The sequence below is a fragment of the Rutidosis leptorrhynchoides genome, chromosome 11 (assembly GCF_046630445.1).
Source record: "Rutidosis leptorrhynchoides isolate AG116_Rl617_1_P2 chromosome 11, CSIRO_AGI_Rlap_v1, whole genome shotgun sequence".
Lineage (NCBI taxonomy): Eukaryota > Viridiplantae > Streptophyta > Magnoliopsida > Asterales > Asteraceae > Rutidosis > Rutidosis leptorrhynchoides.
In genome coordinates, this window is record NC_092343.1 from 320177955 (window position 1) to 320200004 (window position 22050).

At 33.9% G+C, this 22050-nt stretch overlaps 1 protein-coding gene across 1 annotated transcript; it reads left to right on the forward strand.

The window, feature by feature from the left end:
- Positions 1-844: 844 nt before the first annotated feature.
- LOC139875688 (putative disease resistance RPP13-like protein 1) lies at positions 845-19849 on the forward strand. The gene is made up of 5 exons (XM_071863001.1): positions 845-905; positions 1069-1533; positions 1618-2010; positions 18660-18929; positions 19044-19849. The coding sequence occupies exons 1-5, from the start codon at positions 845-847 to the stop codon at positions 19847-19849; spliced, it is 1995 nt and encodes a 664-aa protein (XP_071719102.1).
- The last annotated feature ends 2201 nt before the right edge of the window (positions 19850-22050 follow it).

Genomic DNA, 22050 nt, shown 5'->3' on the forward strand with positions numbered 1-22050 from the left:
ATATTGAAGTGGAGTCCCACGGATGGCGCCAATTGTTTGTACAATTCTTGGCAACCCTTATTGAAGAAATAAGGATATTGAGGTCTGATCACTGAATGGGTAATATAACAGGATATGATAATGAATGTATGCTTGTTGGCGATTCCCCGAAGGTAGTATGAAGGTATCGTACTTTACGCCACTAAGATACGAAGGTAACTCATTGAGAGTATTGTATATGAGTAATTGTAACTTAGAGTGAATGCCTTCTCCAGAGATCATGTTCTCGTTTTTATAGGGTTAGGCAATAGCTCTATCACCAGCTTTCTAGGTAGATTCAGTCTTCGAGGCTATCTCTGATAAGACAAAGGGGACTTTCACTTCGGCCAACTGCAACTCCTACTGGCTTAAGAAAGCTACCCTACAACATTCCTCTTTTGTCATTTGGATGTTAGTAGAAGCGAGTTTGGTCAACCGCTTACTTCTCTCCTTCAGTCTAGGTGATCATGTGACTTTAGGAGAAGTTCTTGTCCATTGGTAACCATGATCTCTTCATCACCACGTTCCTTCGTTACTATTGCTTCGTATAACGGAAGTGGTTTCGTACCAACTCTAAATATTGGGATTCTACTTTGGTAGCATTCTTATTTTATCATTTGGGCGCCTTTATTTGAGTTTGAGGATATCCCGCCCTCGATTTGTATTTGACATATGTGTTCTTGTGATCCATTATTATGTCATCTATCCTCGTTAGGCGCGATATCTCCGTTAACTGAGCTTCGTTTATCTTGACGGGGGGATACACTATCAGTAGCTACAAGAGCTTTATCATTTGGCCTATGATATAGACGATGTACTCAATGATATGGCCACCGAAACTATGAAAAGAAAGTTTAATGATATATCATCTGGCAGCAAAAGCCCTGGTAAGGGATTGAAAAAGATCATTCCAACTTGGTGTACTAATTTGTCTCCTTAAAACTTGATTTGTGGGCGTAAGATACGTTTTATGCTAGATGTGATCACCGTCAAACTGAATGATCTTGTCGAGCTGGAAAAATAATCTCGGTCTATGTATCAATGCTATAGGTGAACATAGATCAAATAGAAATGATAAACGACTAGAGGAAACATCATTAGTTGAGGGGTCCACCATTTTGGGTCGAGAAGTGGATCAAGAAGCATTGCTCAATAAGTTGTTGGGAGATGAAGCATGTAATCAAAATGTGAGAATGTTGTCTATTGTTGGATTGGGTGGGATAGGGAGAACAACTCTTGCACAACTTATGTACAACAACAAAAAAGTAAGAGATCACTTTGAACTCAAAGCATGGGTTTGTGTTTCAGACGAGTTTGATGTACTCGCTATTAGCAGAGCGATGTATCAAGCTGTTTCCGGGGAAGAGAAAACATTTTCTAATCTAGATCTTCTTCATGTATCCCTTAAAGAAAAACTCACAAATAAAAGGTTCATACTCGTGTTGGATGATGTATGGAATGAAGACCACGAGAAGTGGACAAATCTTGAAAAACCTCTTAAAGGGGCGCCGGGAAGTAAAATTATAGTTACTACACGAAAGACCACCGTTGCAAGGGTGATGAACAGCACCCTACGTCATTATCTATAGCTTCTATCAGAAGAAGATGTTCTATCTTTGTTGGCTAAATCTTCCTTAGATGATCATAATTTTGACAAGCATCCATCACTAATATCAGTTGCTCGATTGATCGTTAAAAAATGTAAGGGGTTGCCCTTGGTGTTAATAGCGATTGGGAGGGTCTTGAAAGGAAAAGAAATTGTTAAGGTTGATTGGGAAAATCTATTGAAAAGTGAGATATGGAAAGAAAACAAAAGTGATATTCTTCCGGCTCTTAAGTTGAGCTACTATGATCTTCCTCAACATCTCAAACAACTGTTTGCGTATTGTTCTTTATTTCCAAAAGACTACTTGTTCAAGAAGGATAAACTAGTCCTATTATGGATGGCAGATGGGTTTCCTAAACAAGATAAAGGCAGCATGTCAATGGAGAGTGATAATGCTAAAAACGAACATATATTTCATAGCATTATTCCTCAAGAAAGACAAGCTTTTAGTTGCAATTGTTCTATTTACAAGTGATATTCGTTTAAATAATAAAAGGTGAAGACAAAAGATAGATTCGACGAATTGAAGACGCAAACGACCAAAAAGCTCAAAAGTACAAAATACAATCAATGAGGTTCCAATTATTGATAAGAAACGTCTCAAAATTACAAGAGTACAAGATTCAAAACGCAAAAGTACAAGATATTAAATTATTCGCAAGGACGTTCGAAAATCCAGAACCGGGACCAGAGTCAACTCTCAATGCTCGACGCAACGGACTAAAAATTACAAGTCAACTATGCACATAAATATAATATAATATTTAAATAATTACTAAAATTATTTATATATTATATTTATTTATATAATCGTCGGCAAACAAAGAGCCAAAGTTGAGTGAGCTGTAAAATGGAACTCCGCGACTTGCGGAGTTCGAAGACCAAATGGGCCGCGACTCGCGGAGCCCCAAAAAATGAATCTGCCTATAAAAGCAAACGCAGTTTGATCGATCAAAATAACATAATATCAATCTCTCTATCTATATACGTAGTATATATTTATATTTATATTTTAATTTTAATTTTAATTTTAATTTTAATTCTAATAATAAGGGTATGTTAGTGAATGTTGTAAGGGTGTAAGTCAAAATTCTGTCCGTGTAACGCTACGCTATTTTTAATCATTGTAAGTTATGTTCAACCTTTTTACATTAATGTCTCGTAGCTAAGTTATTATTATGCTTATTTAATCCGAAGTAATCATGATGTTGGGCTAATTACTAAAATTGGGTAATTGGGCTTTGTACCATAATTGGGGTTTGGACAAAAGAACGACACTTGTGGAAATTAGACTATGGGCTATTAATGGGTTTTATATTAACTAAACAATACCTTGTTAATTTAATATACAAACTTATAATTCGACGTATTTATATATAACCACATACGCTTGACTGGGTACGGTGGGCGGGATATCTATAAATACCAATAATTATTCATTTTACCGGACACGGAACTGGATTAATAGTTAATAGACTTGTTGAAACAGGGGTGAATTACATTCAAGGGTAATTGGTGTAATTGTTAACAAAGTAGTAAAACCTTGGTTTACACGCAGTCGATAACCTGGTGTATTCATTAAACAAAGTATTAAAACCTTGTTACAATTCGAATCCCCAATTAGTTGCAATATTTGACTTCGGGAATAAGAATAATTTGACGAAGGCTTTCGCTCTTTATATTTTATGACTGATGGACTATTATGGACAAATCCGTATGGACATATTAAATAATCCAGGACAAAGAACAATTAACCCATGGGCATAAAACTAAAATCAACACGTCAAACATCATGATTACGGAAGTTTAAATAAGCATAATTCTTTTATTTCATATTTAATTTCCTTTATTATATATTTAATTGCACTTCTAATTATCGCACTTTTATTTATTGTTATTGTATTTAATTGCACTTTTAATTATCGTACTTTTTAATTATCGCAAGTTTATTTTATCGCACTTTTATTTATCGCAATTTCATTATCGTTATTTACTTTACGCTTTAAATTAAGTCTTTTATTTATTTAATATTTTACATTTTGTTTTAACTGCGACTAAAGTTTTAAAATCGACAAACCGGTCATTAAACGGTAAAAACCCCCCTTTATAATAATAATATTACTTATATATATATATATATATATATATTTGTATTTTTATAAATTTAAGCTAATATAGCGTTAAGCTTTGTGAAAAAGATTTTCCCTGTGGAACGAACCGGACTTACTAAAAACTACACTACTCTACGATTAGGTAAACTGCCTATAGTGTTGTAGCAAGGTTTAGGTATATCCATTCAATAAATAAATAAATATCTTGAGTAAAATTGTATCGTATTTAATAGTATTTCCTTGTAAAATTTAATAGTATTTTATACCCCTTAGCTTTAAACATCAAGTATTTTTGGCGCCGCTGCCGGGGACAATCTAGCTTAAAAGCCGGAAGCGCAACGCTAATTATAAAAAAAACCGAAAAAAAAGATTTTTATTTTTAGTTTACTTTTATAAAAATACGTTTTTGTAAAAATACGTTTTAATATATTCGAAAATATAAAAAGAAAACAAAAATACAATATTTTTAAGAGTTTGTTAAATATTTAAGTTTTATAAAGTTTCTTTATTTTTATTTTATAAAAATATAAGTTTTATTTAAATATTTTGTGTTTATTTAGAACATAAAATTAAAAACCAAAAAAAAAATATAAATAAATAAATATATAAATCTAGTTTTAAGATTTTTATTATAAAGTATTTCTATTTTTATTTTAGTTTTTAAAACATAAGTTTTTATTTAGTTTTTATAAATATTTTATTTAAATATTTAAACAGAAAATATAAAAAAAAAGTAAAACGTCGAATTTAAATCAGCCTGTCAACTGAAATTCCAAACCCCGCGACTTGCGGCGTTTGTAGCCACGAGGCACCGCGACTCGCGGAGCCGTCTGACACGGGCCACACAGAAGCCCTAATTCGCATTAATTACGGATAATTATTAATTATAATTAATTTTAAACCCTAATTAGGTTTAGATTTTAATATTATTTAGTTTTACTTTTTATTTAATTTGTATTTTAGTTTATTTAGATTATTTAAATTACTAAATTAATAATTTTATAAAATAAATAATATAAAAATAATATTTTTATAAAAATTGTACTTTTTACAACTTTTAGTATATTTTTATATTTTGTCCCTTTTATTTGTTTTTAGCGTAACTTTTATATTTTTCGCTCGTATTTAGTTTTAAGACATAGTTTTTGCCATAGTTATTTTTAGATTTTTAGGCTCTGTCGTAAAATCCCTTAAGTGCTTTTTCTTTAGACTAAGATCTAGGTGCTTTAGAATTTTGCGACGTCTTTTTAAGTTTTAGTACCTTTTTAAGTTATTTCCATTTGGGATATAGTTTTACTTGTAAGCTTTAATATTTTTAGACACCTTTTACCTATGTATCAATTATCATTCCAATTAGTAATCTCAATTTGCGATTATAATTTTAAGTTAGTGGTAGTAATAAGGTTGGGTTAGGCAAGTGTTTTAAAGTTTTATAAGTCACTCTTTTTATTTCTTATTTTTCGACGCCTTTTATTTTTCAACAATTTTCTTTTTCTTTTTCGACGCACTCTTTTTCTTTCTTATTTCTCGCTATTCTAGTTTTAGGACATAGATTTTTTTTCTACTTCTTATCTAAATTTCTTAAAATTACGAAAATTTATTTTAAGTGGTTAAATTGATAAACATCAAAATTTTCTGGTTCGTAGTAATAGTTGGATTTGTACGTGGACCGGGTTATTGGAGCCAAACAGTCCTCAATTATATTGAGACCAAACGAATCCTGCCCCTCTGCTGCATCTTTTGGCTATTCGAAACGTGGACAAAATCAGAAAAGTCTATTAATTGGATAACTTATATAATTTTTCTTTCCTTTTAAAAACTAATAGGATATTCAGTGAATGCACCGAGCAAGACGTTCACCACCTTTTGTACGTTCACCACCTGTAACTAGATCAAGACATCTAGCAAATATTACCGCCGTTGATTTTCCTTTAGAATCGTCATCCAGTCGACCAAGTACTCCAGTTCAAATTTCCGATAATCCATTTTTTGAACCCGACCTCACAATTGAGAATCCGGAGAATATTCAGGGACGATTCGTAGATCCTGAACCATTAATTTTTCCTCCGGAACCACCAATCATTCAAACAGAGATTGTTGAGGAACGAACCATTAAATCAGAATCTTCTAGTGATTCAGATTCAACAAATTCAATTATGGAGAATCTGGAACCTTTAAGTATGGAAGACCGAATGAGAGCTAAACGCACTGGACAAGGTCACGCAATTACTCATCCAGACATTAATGCGCCAGATTATGAAATCAAAGGACAAATTCTACATATGGTGACTAATCAATGCCAATTTAGTGGTGCGCCGAAGGAAGATCCAAATGAACATCTTCGTACCTTTAATAGGATCTGCACACTATTTAAAATAAGAGAAGTGGAGGATGAACAGATATATCTCATGTTATTTCCCCGGACTTTAAAGGGAGAAGCCAAAGATTTGTTGGAATCGTTACCTGAAGGGGCGATTGATACATGGGACGTTTTAGTTGAAAAATTTCTTAAACAATTCTTTCCGGCATCTAAAGCCGTAAGACTTCAAGGAGAAATTGTTACGTTCACACAGAAACCGAATGAAACTCTATATGAGGCGTGGACAAGATTTGGAAAATTATTAAGAGGATGTCCGCAACATGGTTTAGACACCTGTCAAATAGCACAAATATTCTACCAAGGATGCGACATCACTACAAGGAAAGACATCGATATAGCAGCTGGTGGTTCCATTATGAAGAAAACCGAAACTGATGCTTACAAAATTATTGATAACACTGCTTCCCACTCACATGAGTGGCACCAAAAAAAAGATATCGTTAGATCATCTAAAGCAGCTAGAGCCGATTCTAGCCATGACTTAGATTCCATTTCTGCAAAGATAGATGCTGTCGAGAGACGAATGGAAAAGATGACTAAAGATATCCACTCAATACGAATTAGTTGTGAGTAGTGTGGAGGACCACATTTGACAAAAGATTGTCTCAGTATTGAATTAACAATGGAACAAAGAGAGAATGTTTCATATCTAAACCAAAGGCCTAGAAATAATTATCAGAATAATTATCAATTGCCAAGACCTATTTATAATCAAAACCCGAATTATAATCGAAATATTTCATACAACAACCAACAAGGTCCTAACAATCAACAAGTATCCAATAATACTTACAATCAGCAAAGACCTAATTTTCAAAACAAACCACCACAAACCGATGATAAAAAGCCGAATTTAGAAGATATGATGACGAAGCTAGTTGAAACTCAAACGCAGTTTTTCACATCTCAGAAACAAACCAATGAACAAAATGCTCAAGCATTTAGAAATCAACAAGCTTCTATTCAAAACTTGGAACAAGAAGTAAGTAACCTAGCAAGGTTAATAGGTGAAAGAAAATCGAGAAGTTTACCTAGTGATACAAATGCAAACTCCCGGAATGAAACAGCTAAAGCCATTACCACAAGAAGTGGTACAACACTTAAACCACCTGAAATACCTGTAACTTCTGATGAAGCTATTCCTACTCCACAAGAACCACAACCTAAACAAGATAAGGAAAAAGAACCGGTAGTTGAAAAGGTTAATGAAGATAACACAGTTAAGGATAAACCTTATGTTAAACCATACCAACCACCACTTCCTTACCCGAGTAAAATGAAGAAAGAGAAACTTGAAGCCGAGCAATCCAAATTCTTGGATATGTTTAAACAAATAAATGTCAATCTTCCTTTCATTGATGTGATTTCAGGAATGCCTAGATATGCTAAATTCTTGAAAGATCTGATCACGAATAGAAAGAAAATGGAAGAACTCTCGGCCGTTACTATGAATGCTAATTGTTCAGCAGTGCTGTTGAATAAGATACCAGAAAAACTATTTGATCTAGGAAGTTTCACAATTCCATATTTTCTGGGTAGTCTTAGTTCAATAGAAGCATTGGCAGACTTAGGTGCTAGTATAAATTTAATGCCGTATTCACTATACGCTAAACTAGACCTTGGAGAATTGAAACCAACAAGAATAAGTATACAACTAGCCGATAGATCAATAAAATATCCTAGAGGGATAATGGAGAATATGCTAGTTAAAGTTGGTACTTTAGTATTTCCAGTAGATTTTGTTGTTCTGGACATGGAAGAAGATTCTCAAGTTCCTCTCATATTAGGAAGACCATTCTTAAACACGGCTAAAGCAATGATAGACGTGTTCGGTAAGAAATTGACCCTAAGTATAGAGGACGAGAGTGTTACCTTTTCAGTTGATAGAGCAATGCAACAACAGCAATCTGCAGATGATACATGTTATTATATTCAAACTATAGATTCACATGCAAAATTGTTAGAAGAATTTCCAGAATTACAAGGAACAAGAGAATGTTCTTTAGGAAAAGGAACTGAACCAATTGATAAACTGAAATGTTAGCCACACTTATGGCTAATGATTACGAACCAACAACAGAAGAAATTCAAATGCTAAAAGAAGAAGACAGATATCGATACAAATCATCGATAGAAGAACCACCGACATTAGCGCTAAAGCCACTTCCAAACCATTTGGATACGCTTATTTACATGGTGAATCTGAATTACCTGTAATAATATCGTCTTCTCTTACTAAAAATGAGAAATCATAACTCATTTCTGTGTTGAAAGCTCATAAACCAGCCATTGCATGGAAGATTCATGATATTAAAGGAATAAGTCCTTCGTTTGCACACATAAAATCCTTATGGAAGAAGGTCATAAAACGTATGTGCAACGTCAACGAAGACTAAATCCTAATATGCAAGATGTTGTTAAAAAAGAAATAATTAAACTGCAAGATGCAGGTTTAATTTATCCAATTTCTGATAGTCCATGGGTAAGCCCAGTTCAATGCGTGCCTAAGAAGGGTGGCATGACTGTTATCACAAATGAGAAAAATGAGCTTATTCCTACTAGGACTGTAACAGGATGGCGTGTGTGTATTGATTATAGAAAATTAAATGACGCCACCAGAAAAGATCACTTTCCCTTACCTTTCATTGATCAAATGTTGGAAAGATTAGCCGGAAATAGTTACTATTGTTTTCTTGATGGTTTTTTCGGATATTTTCAAATTCCAATAGCACCCGAAGATCAAGAGAAAACCACATTCACGTGCCCTTATGGTACTTTTGCTTACAAACGCATGCCATTTGGACTTTGCAATGCCCCTGCAACCTTTCAAAGGTGCATGATGGCGATTTTTCATGACATGATAGAAGAATGCATGGAAGTTTTCATGGATGACTTTTCAGTCTTCGGTGATACATTTGAATCATGTCTAGTTAATCTGGAATGAATGCTTATTAGATGCGAACAATCAAATCTAGTACTTAATTGGGAGAAATGCCATTTCATGGTTAAAGAAGGCATCGTTCTTGGACATAAAATTTCAAAAGAAGGAATTGAAGTGGATAGAGCTAAAGTAGATGTAATTGCTAAACTTCCACATCCCACCAATGTTAGAGGAGTTAGGAATTTTCTAGGGCATGCCGGTTTTTACCGACGTTTCATAAAAGACTTTTCTAAAATTGCCACTCCTATGAATAAACTCCTAGAAAAGGATGCTCCATTCATCTTTTCAGATGAATGTATCAAATCTTTTAATATTCTTAAAGAGAAACTCACTAATGCGCCGATCATGATAACACCAAATTGGAATCTACCGTTTGAATTAATGTGCGATGCAAGTGATTTTGCAATGGGAGCCGTTTTAGGACAAAGGATTGAAAAACAATTTCAACTTATATATTATGCTAGTAAGACGTTATAAGGAGCACAAACGAATTACACAACTACTGAAAAAGAACTCCTTGCTATTGTCTTCGCTTTTGACAAATTTCGTTCATATCTCGTTCTAGCAAAAACGGTGGTCTATACCGACCATTCTGCTCTTAGATACCTATTTTTGAAACAAGATGCCAAACCAATATTAATTCGTTGGATCTTACTCTTACAATAATTCGATATGGAAATCCGAGATAAAAGAGGAGCAGAAAATCTCGCCGCTGATCATCTTTCTCGTCTTGAAAATCCTGAATTAGAAGTTCTAAATGAATCGGCCATACAAGACAACTTTCCTGATGAATATCTATTGAAGATAGATTATAATGAAATACCATGGTTTGCAGACTATGCAAACTACTTAGTATGTGGATTCCTTGAAAAAGGATTATCGTACCAAAAAATGAAATAAATTCTTTAGTGATATAAAACACTATTTCTGGGAAGATCCACATCTGTTTAAAAGTTATCCAGATTAAATAATATGCCGATATATATTCGGAGATGAAGCTAGTAAAATTTTAAACCATTGTCACACAGGATCAACAGGAGGGCATTATAGGCCTCACTAACAGCAAGAAAAGTTTATGATGCTGGATTCTATTGGCCTACAATTTACAAAGACGCACACCTTCTTTGCAAATCCTGTGATGCTTGTCAAAGGGCCGGAAAAATAAGTCAACATGATGAAATGCCACAAAATGTCATTCAAGTATGTGAAGTATTTGACATTTGGGGTATTGACTTTATGGGTCCATTTCTAAAATCTCATAATAATCTCTATATTCTCGTAGCCATTGATTATGTATCTAAATGGGCGGAATCACAAGCTCTCCCAACTAACGATGCACGAGTTGTAGTCAACTTTTTAAAACGTCTTTTTGCAAGGTTTGGAACACCGAAAGCTTTAATAAGTGATCGGGGAACTCATTTTTGTAATAATCAACTTGAGAAAGTTCTCAAAAGATATGGAGTAACTCATAAAATCTCCACCGCAAATCATCCACAAATAAGTGGACAAGTTGAAAATACCAACCGAGCTTTAAAACGTATTCTAGAAAAAACTGTAGGATCAAATCCGAAGGAATGGTCCATTAAATTGGAGGATGCACTCTGGGCTTTTAGAACAGCCTACAAAACTCCAATTGGAACCACACCTTTTAGACTTATTTATGGAAAAGCATGTCATCTTCCAGTAGAAATTGAACACAAAGCATTTTGGGCTTTGAAGACATGTAATCTTGATTTACATGAAGCTGGACGTCTACGATTAAGCCAACTAAATGAATTAGAAGAATTAAGACATGAAGCATACGAAAATTCGTTAATCTATAAAGAAAGAACGAAGAAATGGCATGATAAAAGAATCAGAAGTTCAAAAGAATTTAAAGAAGGAGACAGAGTTCTTCTTTTCAATTCACGATTCAAGCTATTTCCTGGAAAATTGAAATCAAGATGGTCTGGACCATTCATAGTCAAAAGAGTTTTCCCATACGGAACGATAGAATTAATAAATTCAAATGGAATTGAATTTAAAGTTAATGGTCACAGAGTTAAACATTACATAGATAGTCCAATGGAAGTTGACAATGAAGTTAATCACAATTTCGATACCACAGCTAACTAAGTGTGGGGAGAATTAAGTCTTTTAAAGGATAATATGTATTTCTGTTAGAGTTAGATTTTCTGTTTTCGTGTAGTTCTCGAAAATGGAACCCGAATGGTCTTTCCCTAGCAGACCCTAAAGAACTAGTCTTCTCCCCCCATTCTGAATTTTTATTTTTTTAGGAAATGAAGACTGCCTGTGAACTAAACCATGGTCTAATGCTACACGCTTTGATCACTAAACGTAATAATGACACACTTCCGAGTGAAATAGTATCAGTAATCAGAGAAAGATTGGACGGAGTAAGAAAAGAATCCAGATGCGAAGATAATAAGTTACAATTTGGTAAAGGAAAATCAAAATCTGCAGCGAAAAGAAGAGCACGACACCTTGAAAGATGTCACAAATGCGGAAAATGGTCACGTGGAGGTAAATGTTCAAATAATCAAACCTATTCAAATACCGAATTTGTTACTTTATGCAGAGACGGACCGTTCATATGTTTAGAAGAAAAAACACTGAATGCTCGAGGTTACGCATATGTAGCTATGAAAAATCAATTAAACCGACTATCTTATGAATGGGATAGATCATATAACTAAGAATACTATCTCACAGGTAAGTCTGTACAGTTTTTTATTTTTTTATTTTTATTTTTAACCTTTTGATAATAAACGCTAATTTGTTCACTATAAAGTATTAAATTGGTATTCGATGAAATTAGGTTTGGCGACCGAAATTATTGATATCATTTAAAAATTTATTACATCACTGCGAAATTTAACGTTTATTCTTAAGGTATAAATATCTTTAATCAATCAACCCAAAATATTTCAAAAATTCGTCATGAGTTAAATTAGGTCATGGAACCGAAATTACTTTACCGAAAAGATGGGCGTATATTTTTGATAATATTTGATTGATTAAAGTGGGATAAAAGCCAAAAAGATTTTTAATTTTATTTTTACCATATTTTTAAAATTAATATATAAATATTAATTTAATATTGTAAACTTTTTAAAATTAATATATTTAAAATTGTAAATATTTGAAAAATTAATATTTTTAATATAAGTTTGTATGTATAACAACAAAATTAAATATATGTTTGGTGTGAATTTATAATATGAATTTTTAATTAAGTTTGGTGTGAATTTTTAATTTTATGCATTTTAAATTTAAGTTTGGTGTGAATTTAAAAACAAAAATTTACTTTATTTCGCTAAGTTAAAAATATGATTTTTAAAATTCGTCGTAAGTTGAAGACTAGGTCTTTGAATCGAAATTGCTTTACCCGAGGGAGGGACGAGAACTTTTATTATCATTATTTTTAAACTTATTGAATTAAAGTATGCCAAAAACATTATAAAAAAAAACCCAAAAATCTAAGCTTTTAAAACAATCGCTTGAAAAAGACAAATTTTAAAATTTTGTCGAGGGACGGACTAAGACATCGATCCGAAACGACCTCATCCTAAAACAAAGGAAAACAAAATTTTAAATTTATTTTATATTTGTTTTATAAGTTAAAGCTTATTAAAAAAAAAAAAACGCCGCGACTCGCGGAGTTTGAAGAACAAAATCACCGCGACTCGCGGAGAGACCAAATTACAGAAAAAAATAAAAACGTAAAGAACTGATCAGTCCACCCACAACCACACTCCAAACTACGAAAAACACCCGAAAAACACACACGAAATTCGCAATTTTTGGCCGTTTTTCATCAAATCTTTTACTAAAATCATGTTGAGAAGGATGCTATCAAGGAATTACTCAAGAAAAACGACTGAAAGGGGTGAATCTTCATCCCAAGCTCGCAATGCTCCTCCTGAGAATGCGGAACAACAGGATGTTGATAGCTATTATAAACAAGATATACCTCATCCAGTCATGACATTTTCAGATATGCACTTTGAAGATTTGCACCCGAACTTGAGATTTGACAGACGTTGGATAGATTATCCAAAATACCAAAGGGGTTTGCATACTCTTCATTCTAAAGCTGTTGAAGTACCTATGGTAATAGAATGGGCATCGTTAGAAGCTGTAGAATTAGCCGGGCCAATTAGGGAATTACTTACACAGAGGTATGGTAATTCTACTTTTAACGATTGGGTACGTTTATTCAACATGCGTAGACCTGTATATAAAGTATGGTGTGAAGAATTATTATGTAGTATAGAAATAAATGATCGGGTAGTTAGTTTAACCGATCGATCTTTTATTAGATTTTTGTTAGGAGGTTCGATGCGCCACATGTCTTTACTAGACATGGCTCAGGCCTTACGTATATATACGCCTGAGGAGTTAGCATCTGCCGATTGTAGAGGGTTGATATTGAACGGTAGGAAAATTGATGAAAATTTTGATACGCATGGTGTATGGAGTCAAATGACTAGCCATCACCGATTTAAAGGGGGAAATTACTCTTATTTGAATATAGATAGAGCAGAGTTAAGAGTAATTCATAGGTTTTTAGCCAATTCGATTACACAACGAGGTAAGAATAAGGAAAAGGTAAATGAACAGGATTTGTTTTACCACATGTGTATTCGAGACCCACAAAGCGCTGTAAGTATAACTTATTGTGTGGGTTATTATTTATCAGCTATGGTTAGGGGGATGAGACCGCATAGCATAATAAGAGGAGGTATATTTATTACTTTGATTGCTGAATATCTCGGTGTGGATATAAGTCAGGGGGGATTATTAGTCGAAGAACCAGAACCCCGCGATACAATAGGTTTAAATGTATACCATGGTGCGAAGGTTTTGAAGAGGCGAAATAACGCCGCAGTACAGTACCATGGTAGACATCCACAGGTTGAGAGAAACCAACAGCCAGGTAATATGGGAGGAGGAAATGAAATGACACAAATGCAAAGGTTTATAGCTTCACAAGAGTATGAAAATGCTAGACATCGAGCATTTGAAGATTGGCAAGTTCATCAAAACCAAATCATAGCTCATTGCCAACATGTAGGTAGAAACTATATTCCTACTCCATCGCCCGTATTTCCTCCCTGGTCTATAGAGATCCAACCACCGTATCCTACGTATAACCCAGCCGAAGCATTTTATAACACATATGGTTATGCATGGAACCCCTACTGGTATCAGTATCATCCCTAGTCTACTTAGTTTTATTTATTTTATAATTTGTAATGTTGATACATTTAATACTTATGTTGGAATTGTATTAGTTTTTATAATTTACAAATTTTTATTTTTAGATTTTAATAATGTTTGAATGTGGGGTAATATACCAAACTTCAAAAATATGTATATATGTTTGCAGTTTATCTTATGTACACAACAGGGTAAAACAACGCATTTTCAAAGACTGGCATTAAGTTCAGCAAAAGCAACTAATTTTGACGACAAGATGCAAAATAAATGTGATATAACAACAAGACGGAATGAACAAATGATATGCACCATTTATCATTCAGCAAACAAATGCCAATATGTTTGGAAACTTTGGTAAAATTTAATCATTTTCACACAAATCACCCTCAATAATTTAAATTGTTACTGATTTTTTGCAAATGAGGGCATTGCAAGATCTTAAGTGTGGGAAGGGGTTAAATTCTTTCGGATTATAAAATTTTTACTTTATACACTTGGTTACCATTAGAAATACTAGTAAAGTAGTAGTTGTATTAGAACCTAGTACTCTCTGATAATAAAGAACATCCCTAGTCTTATATACTGACTACCCAATTCTAGTAAAATTTTTAAAAATTTTCAATTAAATGAACTCAAAATAATGTTTATACATATTTATGAACGATAAAACTAGGTTTTAACACCGAAATTATTGTTACCTCGGAAAGGACATAAATTGAGAAACAAACCAAAATGTTAAAATTCATTTAAAATGGAATAGAGGACAATAAAAAGGAAAATAAAAGCCAAGTGTGGGAAAATTTACCAAGATATTTTAAACATATGTCACATATTTCTGTAACAAATAACTGAAAATACTTTTGCTTTGGACTAAACTAAACTGTTTTACCCGATGAAAGAAAAGAAGAGATGGATCTACACGATGAATCAATTCCATCATTAAAAAGAAGTAAAGTCTTCCAAAAAAGAAACGCGCTTCTTGATTTAGGTCAGGAAGTTGTCGTCCAGACCAGCTGTAGGTTGACGAAAAATCTAGAAAAGTCATCACTAAAATCAGCAGGAAATCCACGGACCTCAGCATAAAACAGGGTCGCCAAGTGGTCAGATTTATCCTAACCATGAGAAGGATTAATCTCGTAAAATGGGGGGGCACTGTGCAAATTAGCTGGATAAGACTAATGAATCAGATCCCCAGAAAGGATAATCTCCTTAAAGATCAAAAATCAGCTTTTAAGACTGATATTACTCAATCTTAGAGATTGACCTTAAAGATTGAGAAATTCAAACTCATGGAATTCAATGTTATCTAAACTCGAGCTTGAACGAGAAAATATTTTGATCAAATTATAAACCGATTTGTTTTCTGAATACCCATTTTCAATACGTTCATTACCATTGAACGTAAAATCCTAGGAATTCATCTGGAATTCATTAGGTCACCTGAACCAAATCGGGTGTCAACCGTAAGAACGGTGGTTGCATAGCATGGTCAAAGACAGGACCTTGTGCCAGACGGAAAAATCATAAGGGAGAGCTTTACTATTGCTCCTACCAAGGATAGTAATTGCGTCTGACACGTTATAGACCATAATTAAAAGCATGTCAGGGAACATTGCCTTAACAGTTGCTTGTTCAATGCTTTCCTTTACAACCGGACGGTAGTTTATCGAAAGGTAATATTCGGAGCAAGTATACTGGACGTGTTGCTTTCCCAATACAAGGTTAGCAAGTGGGTGACACAAAACCACAAGTTTTGAGCTAAAGTTTTCAAATCTGAAACCCACCAAACTTATCTAGGGTAAAAACTAGATTTAATTTTCAAAAGATCAAGTGTTTTCATAAAGATCCAATTTCTTAAAGGATCTAAATTTTTATAGTCATGTGGGACTGTAAACCACATCGTTACTACCATTGTTTATACCGCCGTAAAGAAATCACTAATGTACAAAGTGTGAAGAATAAAGAAGTGATTCTAGTATTACAAGACTATATTGCTTGAGGACAAGCAACGCTCAAGTGTGGGAATATTTGATAATGCTAAAAACGAACATATATTTCATAGCATTATTCCTCAAGAAAGACAAGCTTTTAGTTGCAATTGTTCTATTTACTAGTGATATTCGTTTAAATAATAAAAGGTGAAGACAAAAGATAGATTCGACGAATTGAAGATGCAAACGACCAAAAAGCTCAAAAGTACAAAATACAATCAATGAGGTTTCAATTATTGATAAGAAACGTCTCTAAATTACAAGAGTACAAGATTCAAAACGCAAAAGTACAAGATATTAAATTATTCGCAAGGACGTTCGAAAATCCGGAACCGGGACCAGAGTCAACTCTCAACGTTCGACGCAACGGACTAAAAATTACAAGTCAACTATGGACATAAATATAATATAATATTTAAATAATTACTAAAATTATTTATATATTATATTTATTTATATAATCGTCGGCAAACAAAGAGCCAAAGTTGAGTGAGCTGTAAAATGGAACTCCGCGACTTGCGGAGTTCGAAGACCAAATGGGCCGCGACTCGCGGAGCCCCAAAAAATGAATCTGCCTATAAATGCAAACGCAGTTTGATCGATCAAAATAACATAATATCAATCTCTCTATCTATATACGTAGTATATATTTATATTTATATTTTAATTTTAATTTTAATTTTAATTCTAATAATAACGGTATGTTAGCGAATGTTGTAAGGGTGTAAGTCAAAATTCTGTCCGTGTAACGCTACGCTATTTTTAATCATTGTAAGTTATGTTCAACCTTTTTACATTAATGTCTCGTAGCTAAGTTATTATTATGCTTATTTAATCCGAAGTAATCATGATGTTGGGCTAATTACTAAAATTGGGTAATTGGGCTTTGTACCATAATTGGGGTTTGGACAAAAGAACGACACTTGTGGAAATTAGACTATGGGCTATTAATGGATTTTATATTAACTAAACAATACCTTGTTAATTTAATAAACAAACTTATAATTCGATGTATTTATATATAACCACATACGCTTGACTGGGTACGGTGGGCGGGATATCTATAAATACCAATAATTATTCATTTTACCGGACACGGAACTGGATTAATAGTTAATAGACTTGTTGAAACAGGGGTGAATTACATTCAAGGGTAATTGGTGTAATTGTTAACAAAGTAGTAAAACCTTGGTTTACACGCAGTCGATAACCTGGTGTATTCATTAAACAAAGTATTAAAACCTTGTTACAATTCGAATCCCCAATTAGTTGGAATATTTGACTTCGGGAATAAGAATAATTTGACGAAGGCTTTCGCTCTTTATATTTATGACTGATGGACTATTATGGATAAATCCGTATGGACATATTAAATAATCCAGGACAAAGAACAATTAACCCATGGGCATAAAACTAAAATCAACACGTCAAACATCATGATTACGGAAGTTTAAATAAGCATAATTCTTTTATTTCATATTTAATTTCCTTTATTTTATATTTAATTGCACTTCTAATTATCGCACTTTTATTTATTGTTATTGTATTTAATTGCACTTTTAATTATCGTACTTTTTAATTATCGCAAGTTTATTTTATCGCACTTTTATTTATCGCAATTTCATTATCGTTATTTACTTTACGCTTTAAATTAAGTCTTTTATTTATTTAATATTTTACATTTTGTTTTAACTGCGACTAAAGTTTTAAAATCGACAAACCGGTCATTAAACGGTAAAAACCCCCCTTTATAATAATAATATTACTTATATATATATATATATATATATTTGTATTTTTATAAATTTAAGCTAATATAGCGTTAAGCTTTGTGAAAAAGATTTTCCCTGTGGAACGAACCGGACTTACTAAAAACTACACTACTCTACGATTAGGTACACTGCCTATAGTGTTGTAGCAAGGTTTAGGTATATCCATTCAATAAATAAATAAATATCTTGAGTAAAATTGTATCGTATTTAATAGTATTTCCTTGTAAAATTTAATAGTATTTTATACCCCTTAGCTTTAAACATCAGAGAGTTTAGGTTGTCAGTACTTTGAAGAGCTACAGTCAAGGTCAATTTTTCAGCATTCAACGTGTCACAAATCGGTATACAACATGCATGACTTAATGAATGACTTGGCCAAAAGTGTTGCGGGAGAATTCTTCTTTATGTTGGATAATAAGAGGGGTGTAGATTTTAGAAACAAAGATTTTGATAAGTTCCGTCACTTTTCATTTTTACCTCAACGAGGTACAAAATATCGAAAGCTCAAGAAACTATACAGATCAGCACGCTTGCGAACATTCTTACATGTGTCAGATCGTTCGTCGTACATCAATACATTGGACATTGTTCTTATGGAGATACTTCCCCGATTACAGTTCCTAAGGGTGTTAAGCTTACTCGACATTCAATCACAAATGTACCACGATCAGTTGGTGTTCTCAAGCATTTGTGGTACCTCAAATTTTTAAGAACAAACATCAAACAAGTACTAGAAGAGGTCAGTGACCTCGATAATCTACAAAGCTTGTTGGTTCATGGTTGTAAGGAGTTATGTATGTTGCCAGTCAGTTTTGTAAAGTTAATAAATTTGCGACATCTAGACATGAGTAATAATCCATTGTTGAGGATGACACCCTTAGGGATAGGTAGTTTAACGAGTCTACAAACTCTGTCCAAGGTTATTATCGAAGAAGCTAATGGTTTCAAGGTATTCGACCTTAAAAGCCTATTGAATCTTCAAGGTTAACTTTCCATTAAAGGATTGGAAAGAGTGAAAAATCCACAACAAGCAAATGATGCTAACTTACAAAAAAAGAAGGGCATTGTTAATTTGGATATGGAATGGGGTGATGAATTTGATGCTTCACGGAATTCGTTGATCGAATATGAGGTATTTTGTAGGCTAAGACCTGCTACTAAGTTGAAAAAACTGAACATTTTGAACTATGGGGATGTGAAATTTCCTAGCTGGTTTGTCAGTCCCTCATTTGATAAGTTAGCCGAGCTTAGAGTAAAAGTGTGTAGATATCTTAAACATTCTCATGGTATTGTATTTCCTTCATTAGAATACTTGGAAGTTTCTGATATAGATGGCTTGGAGATATTGTCAACTTTTGATGATGACAAAACTACTGAATCATTTCCTCATCTTCGTGAAATTCATATAAAGGATTGTCCAAAACTAGTCGAGGTGTCAATTGGATTAATACCGCTAAATGAAGATAATGATGCATGTAGCAAAACGAAATCTGTCATTAGCTATGTTTTTCTTTTTGGGTGTGATTCATTGGAGAGTTACAATTGCCCATGTATTGTTGAGAGCTTGAAGATATTTAATTGTTGTTCAATAAAGTCATTGACATTTTCAACAACATTTCGTGAGATTCCATCCTCTCTTAAGTTTCTTAAAGTTGGTAATTTTAGCAATTTAGTGTCAATGGGAGAAGAAGAGGTAGATGTTGAAACTAGCAACACGAAACCTGTCCTTAGAAAGGTGAGTTTTTTTGGTTGTGATTCATTGGAGGTTATAATTGCTCCAATACTGTTGAGAATTTGGAGATCATAGGATATTTATCAATGACATCATTTTCCTTGTCAACAACATTCAATCAGCTTCTTTCCTCTCTCAAAGTTCTTAATATTTGGAATTGTGTGGATCTAAAGTCAATTCCTCATAAGCATTTGCAAAATCTCAAGTCTTTAGAGAAGATGGAGATAGTAATATGTCCAACCATGGACGATACTTTTCCAAGTGGATTGTGGCCTCCTAATCTAAGAAAGCTATAAATAGGAGAGTTAAAGAAGCCAATGTCCGAGTGGGGGTTGCAGAATTACCCGTCCTCACTTGTTGAATTACATTTATTTGGTGAAAATTCAGGAGTGACTTCATTAAAATTCAGGAGTGACTTCATTTGGAATAGAAAGAGATGCGATGAATACTTCGTCAACATCTTTTCTTCTTCCACCATCTCTAACTACTCTAGAAATAAGTAGTTTTAAGGATGTGAAATCTATTTCAGAGGTCTTACAACACATCACTCACCTTCAACAACTTTATATTTGTGAGTGCCTGAATATTAAAGATATCCTACAGAGAACTTCATCTTTGAAGTACATGTTAGCAGGTATAAAAGTTACCTTCATGTTTATCTCTTAAGATGACATACTTATTAATTAAGATATTATTTATTTATGTTTAGGCATCATTGTAAGTTGTTAGGAATAAAGCACGTGAACCCTAACAAGACTTGATAACCCTAGGTTATCAAACCCACTTACAATAAACGAAAATAGTTGATGTATGCGAAGAAACTAGCAAAAAACGATAAAGACAAGAGAATTTAACAAGGTTATATGTAATCACGAATGATTACTTTAATCCTCGGCCACCAAAGAGAGTTCTTTATTGATAAATTTCGTGGATACATGTATGGGTTACAATAAGATGCTTAAATAGGCAAAACTAAACAAAGAAATAGCTTTGGGAACAAGAAAACTCGATTTTGGAAACTTCCTCGCAGACGAAGCCGCGCGGTGCCACGGATAGCCGCGCCGCGCCTCCAAGGCAAAATATAAAACAGAAGTTTTCCTTTAGCTCGACCCTTGTTCACACTCTAGGCCGTGTTGCGCCTAGGATAGGCCGCGTTACGCCTTGTGTGTTGAGCCGAATTCTTGTTTAACTCACTTCGCACAGCAACAATCTCACACTCGAAGAGACATTAAACAACATACATCTTAACCTGACATCATCAACATCATCATCCCACAATAACAACTTGACCCGCTAATTATACCTCCTTTTGATACCACCGGATTTGCACTCGGATCACGCCGCACTTCATTAGATAACCTTCGAACAGGTGAAGTCTTTCGACACCAAAAAATACCGTTGAGCTATAATTCTATCCATTTGTTACTAGCTTGGGAAACAAGACCCTCTCTTTGGCTATGACACATACCTCCTTAGTTTTGGAGATAACGGGTCGTTTGAGTCCGACCCAACCCAATTAACCCCATCGCCCAAGCGATCCACCCGTACACAATATCATCCACCCGATTCAACTTTCCAACAAAGAATAAACCCGCCAGTAGATCAAACATGTGGATAACACCATCAAGGCAGCCGTGTGAGAACGCAATCACATCCTTGATCTTCCACATAACCGCCTTTGCTTTCACCATTGGAATACCGACCGCATACGTGCGCACGTCTTTTGACAAACCCGATTTTCCATCCCAAGCCAACTCCCATTGTACGGATGTATCATTAACCATGACTCTTAAGAAAACCTCTTGTTCATCTTCCTCGGTCGACCACAACAAGGTTGTCATTGGAGAAGATCTACCCGAAGTATCGTAAGCTCTAGTGTACCCAATTCGACCCGAATTTTCACTAGCTTCAACTTCCTTTAAGCTCCCACTCAAACAAGATCACTCAAAAATTACAGAAAGCATTAGCATGCTGGGACTTTTGACATCCACAAAATCACCTAGTCATTCCTCTTTAGGAACTTCAACCATATACATGGTTCCCCTTTTAAATCCGCGAGCAACCACATAATCTCCCTTAAACACTACCCACTTTTGATCTCCAAATAGGACAAGACAATTATTGTCATCCACTTGCCCAACCGAAATCAACTGACTCTTGAGCTTTGGAACGAACTGCACATTCCTCAAGATCCAAGCATAATTCAAGTGTCTAACCACGAGATCACCAATTACCGCAATATCAAGTATACTCCCATTCGCAATTCGAACCTTACT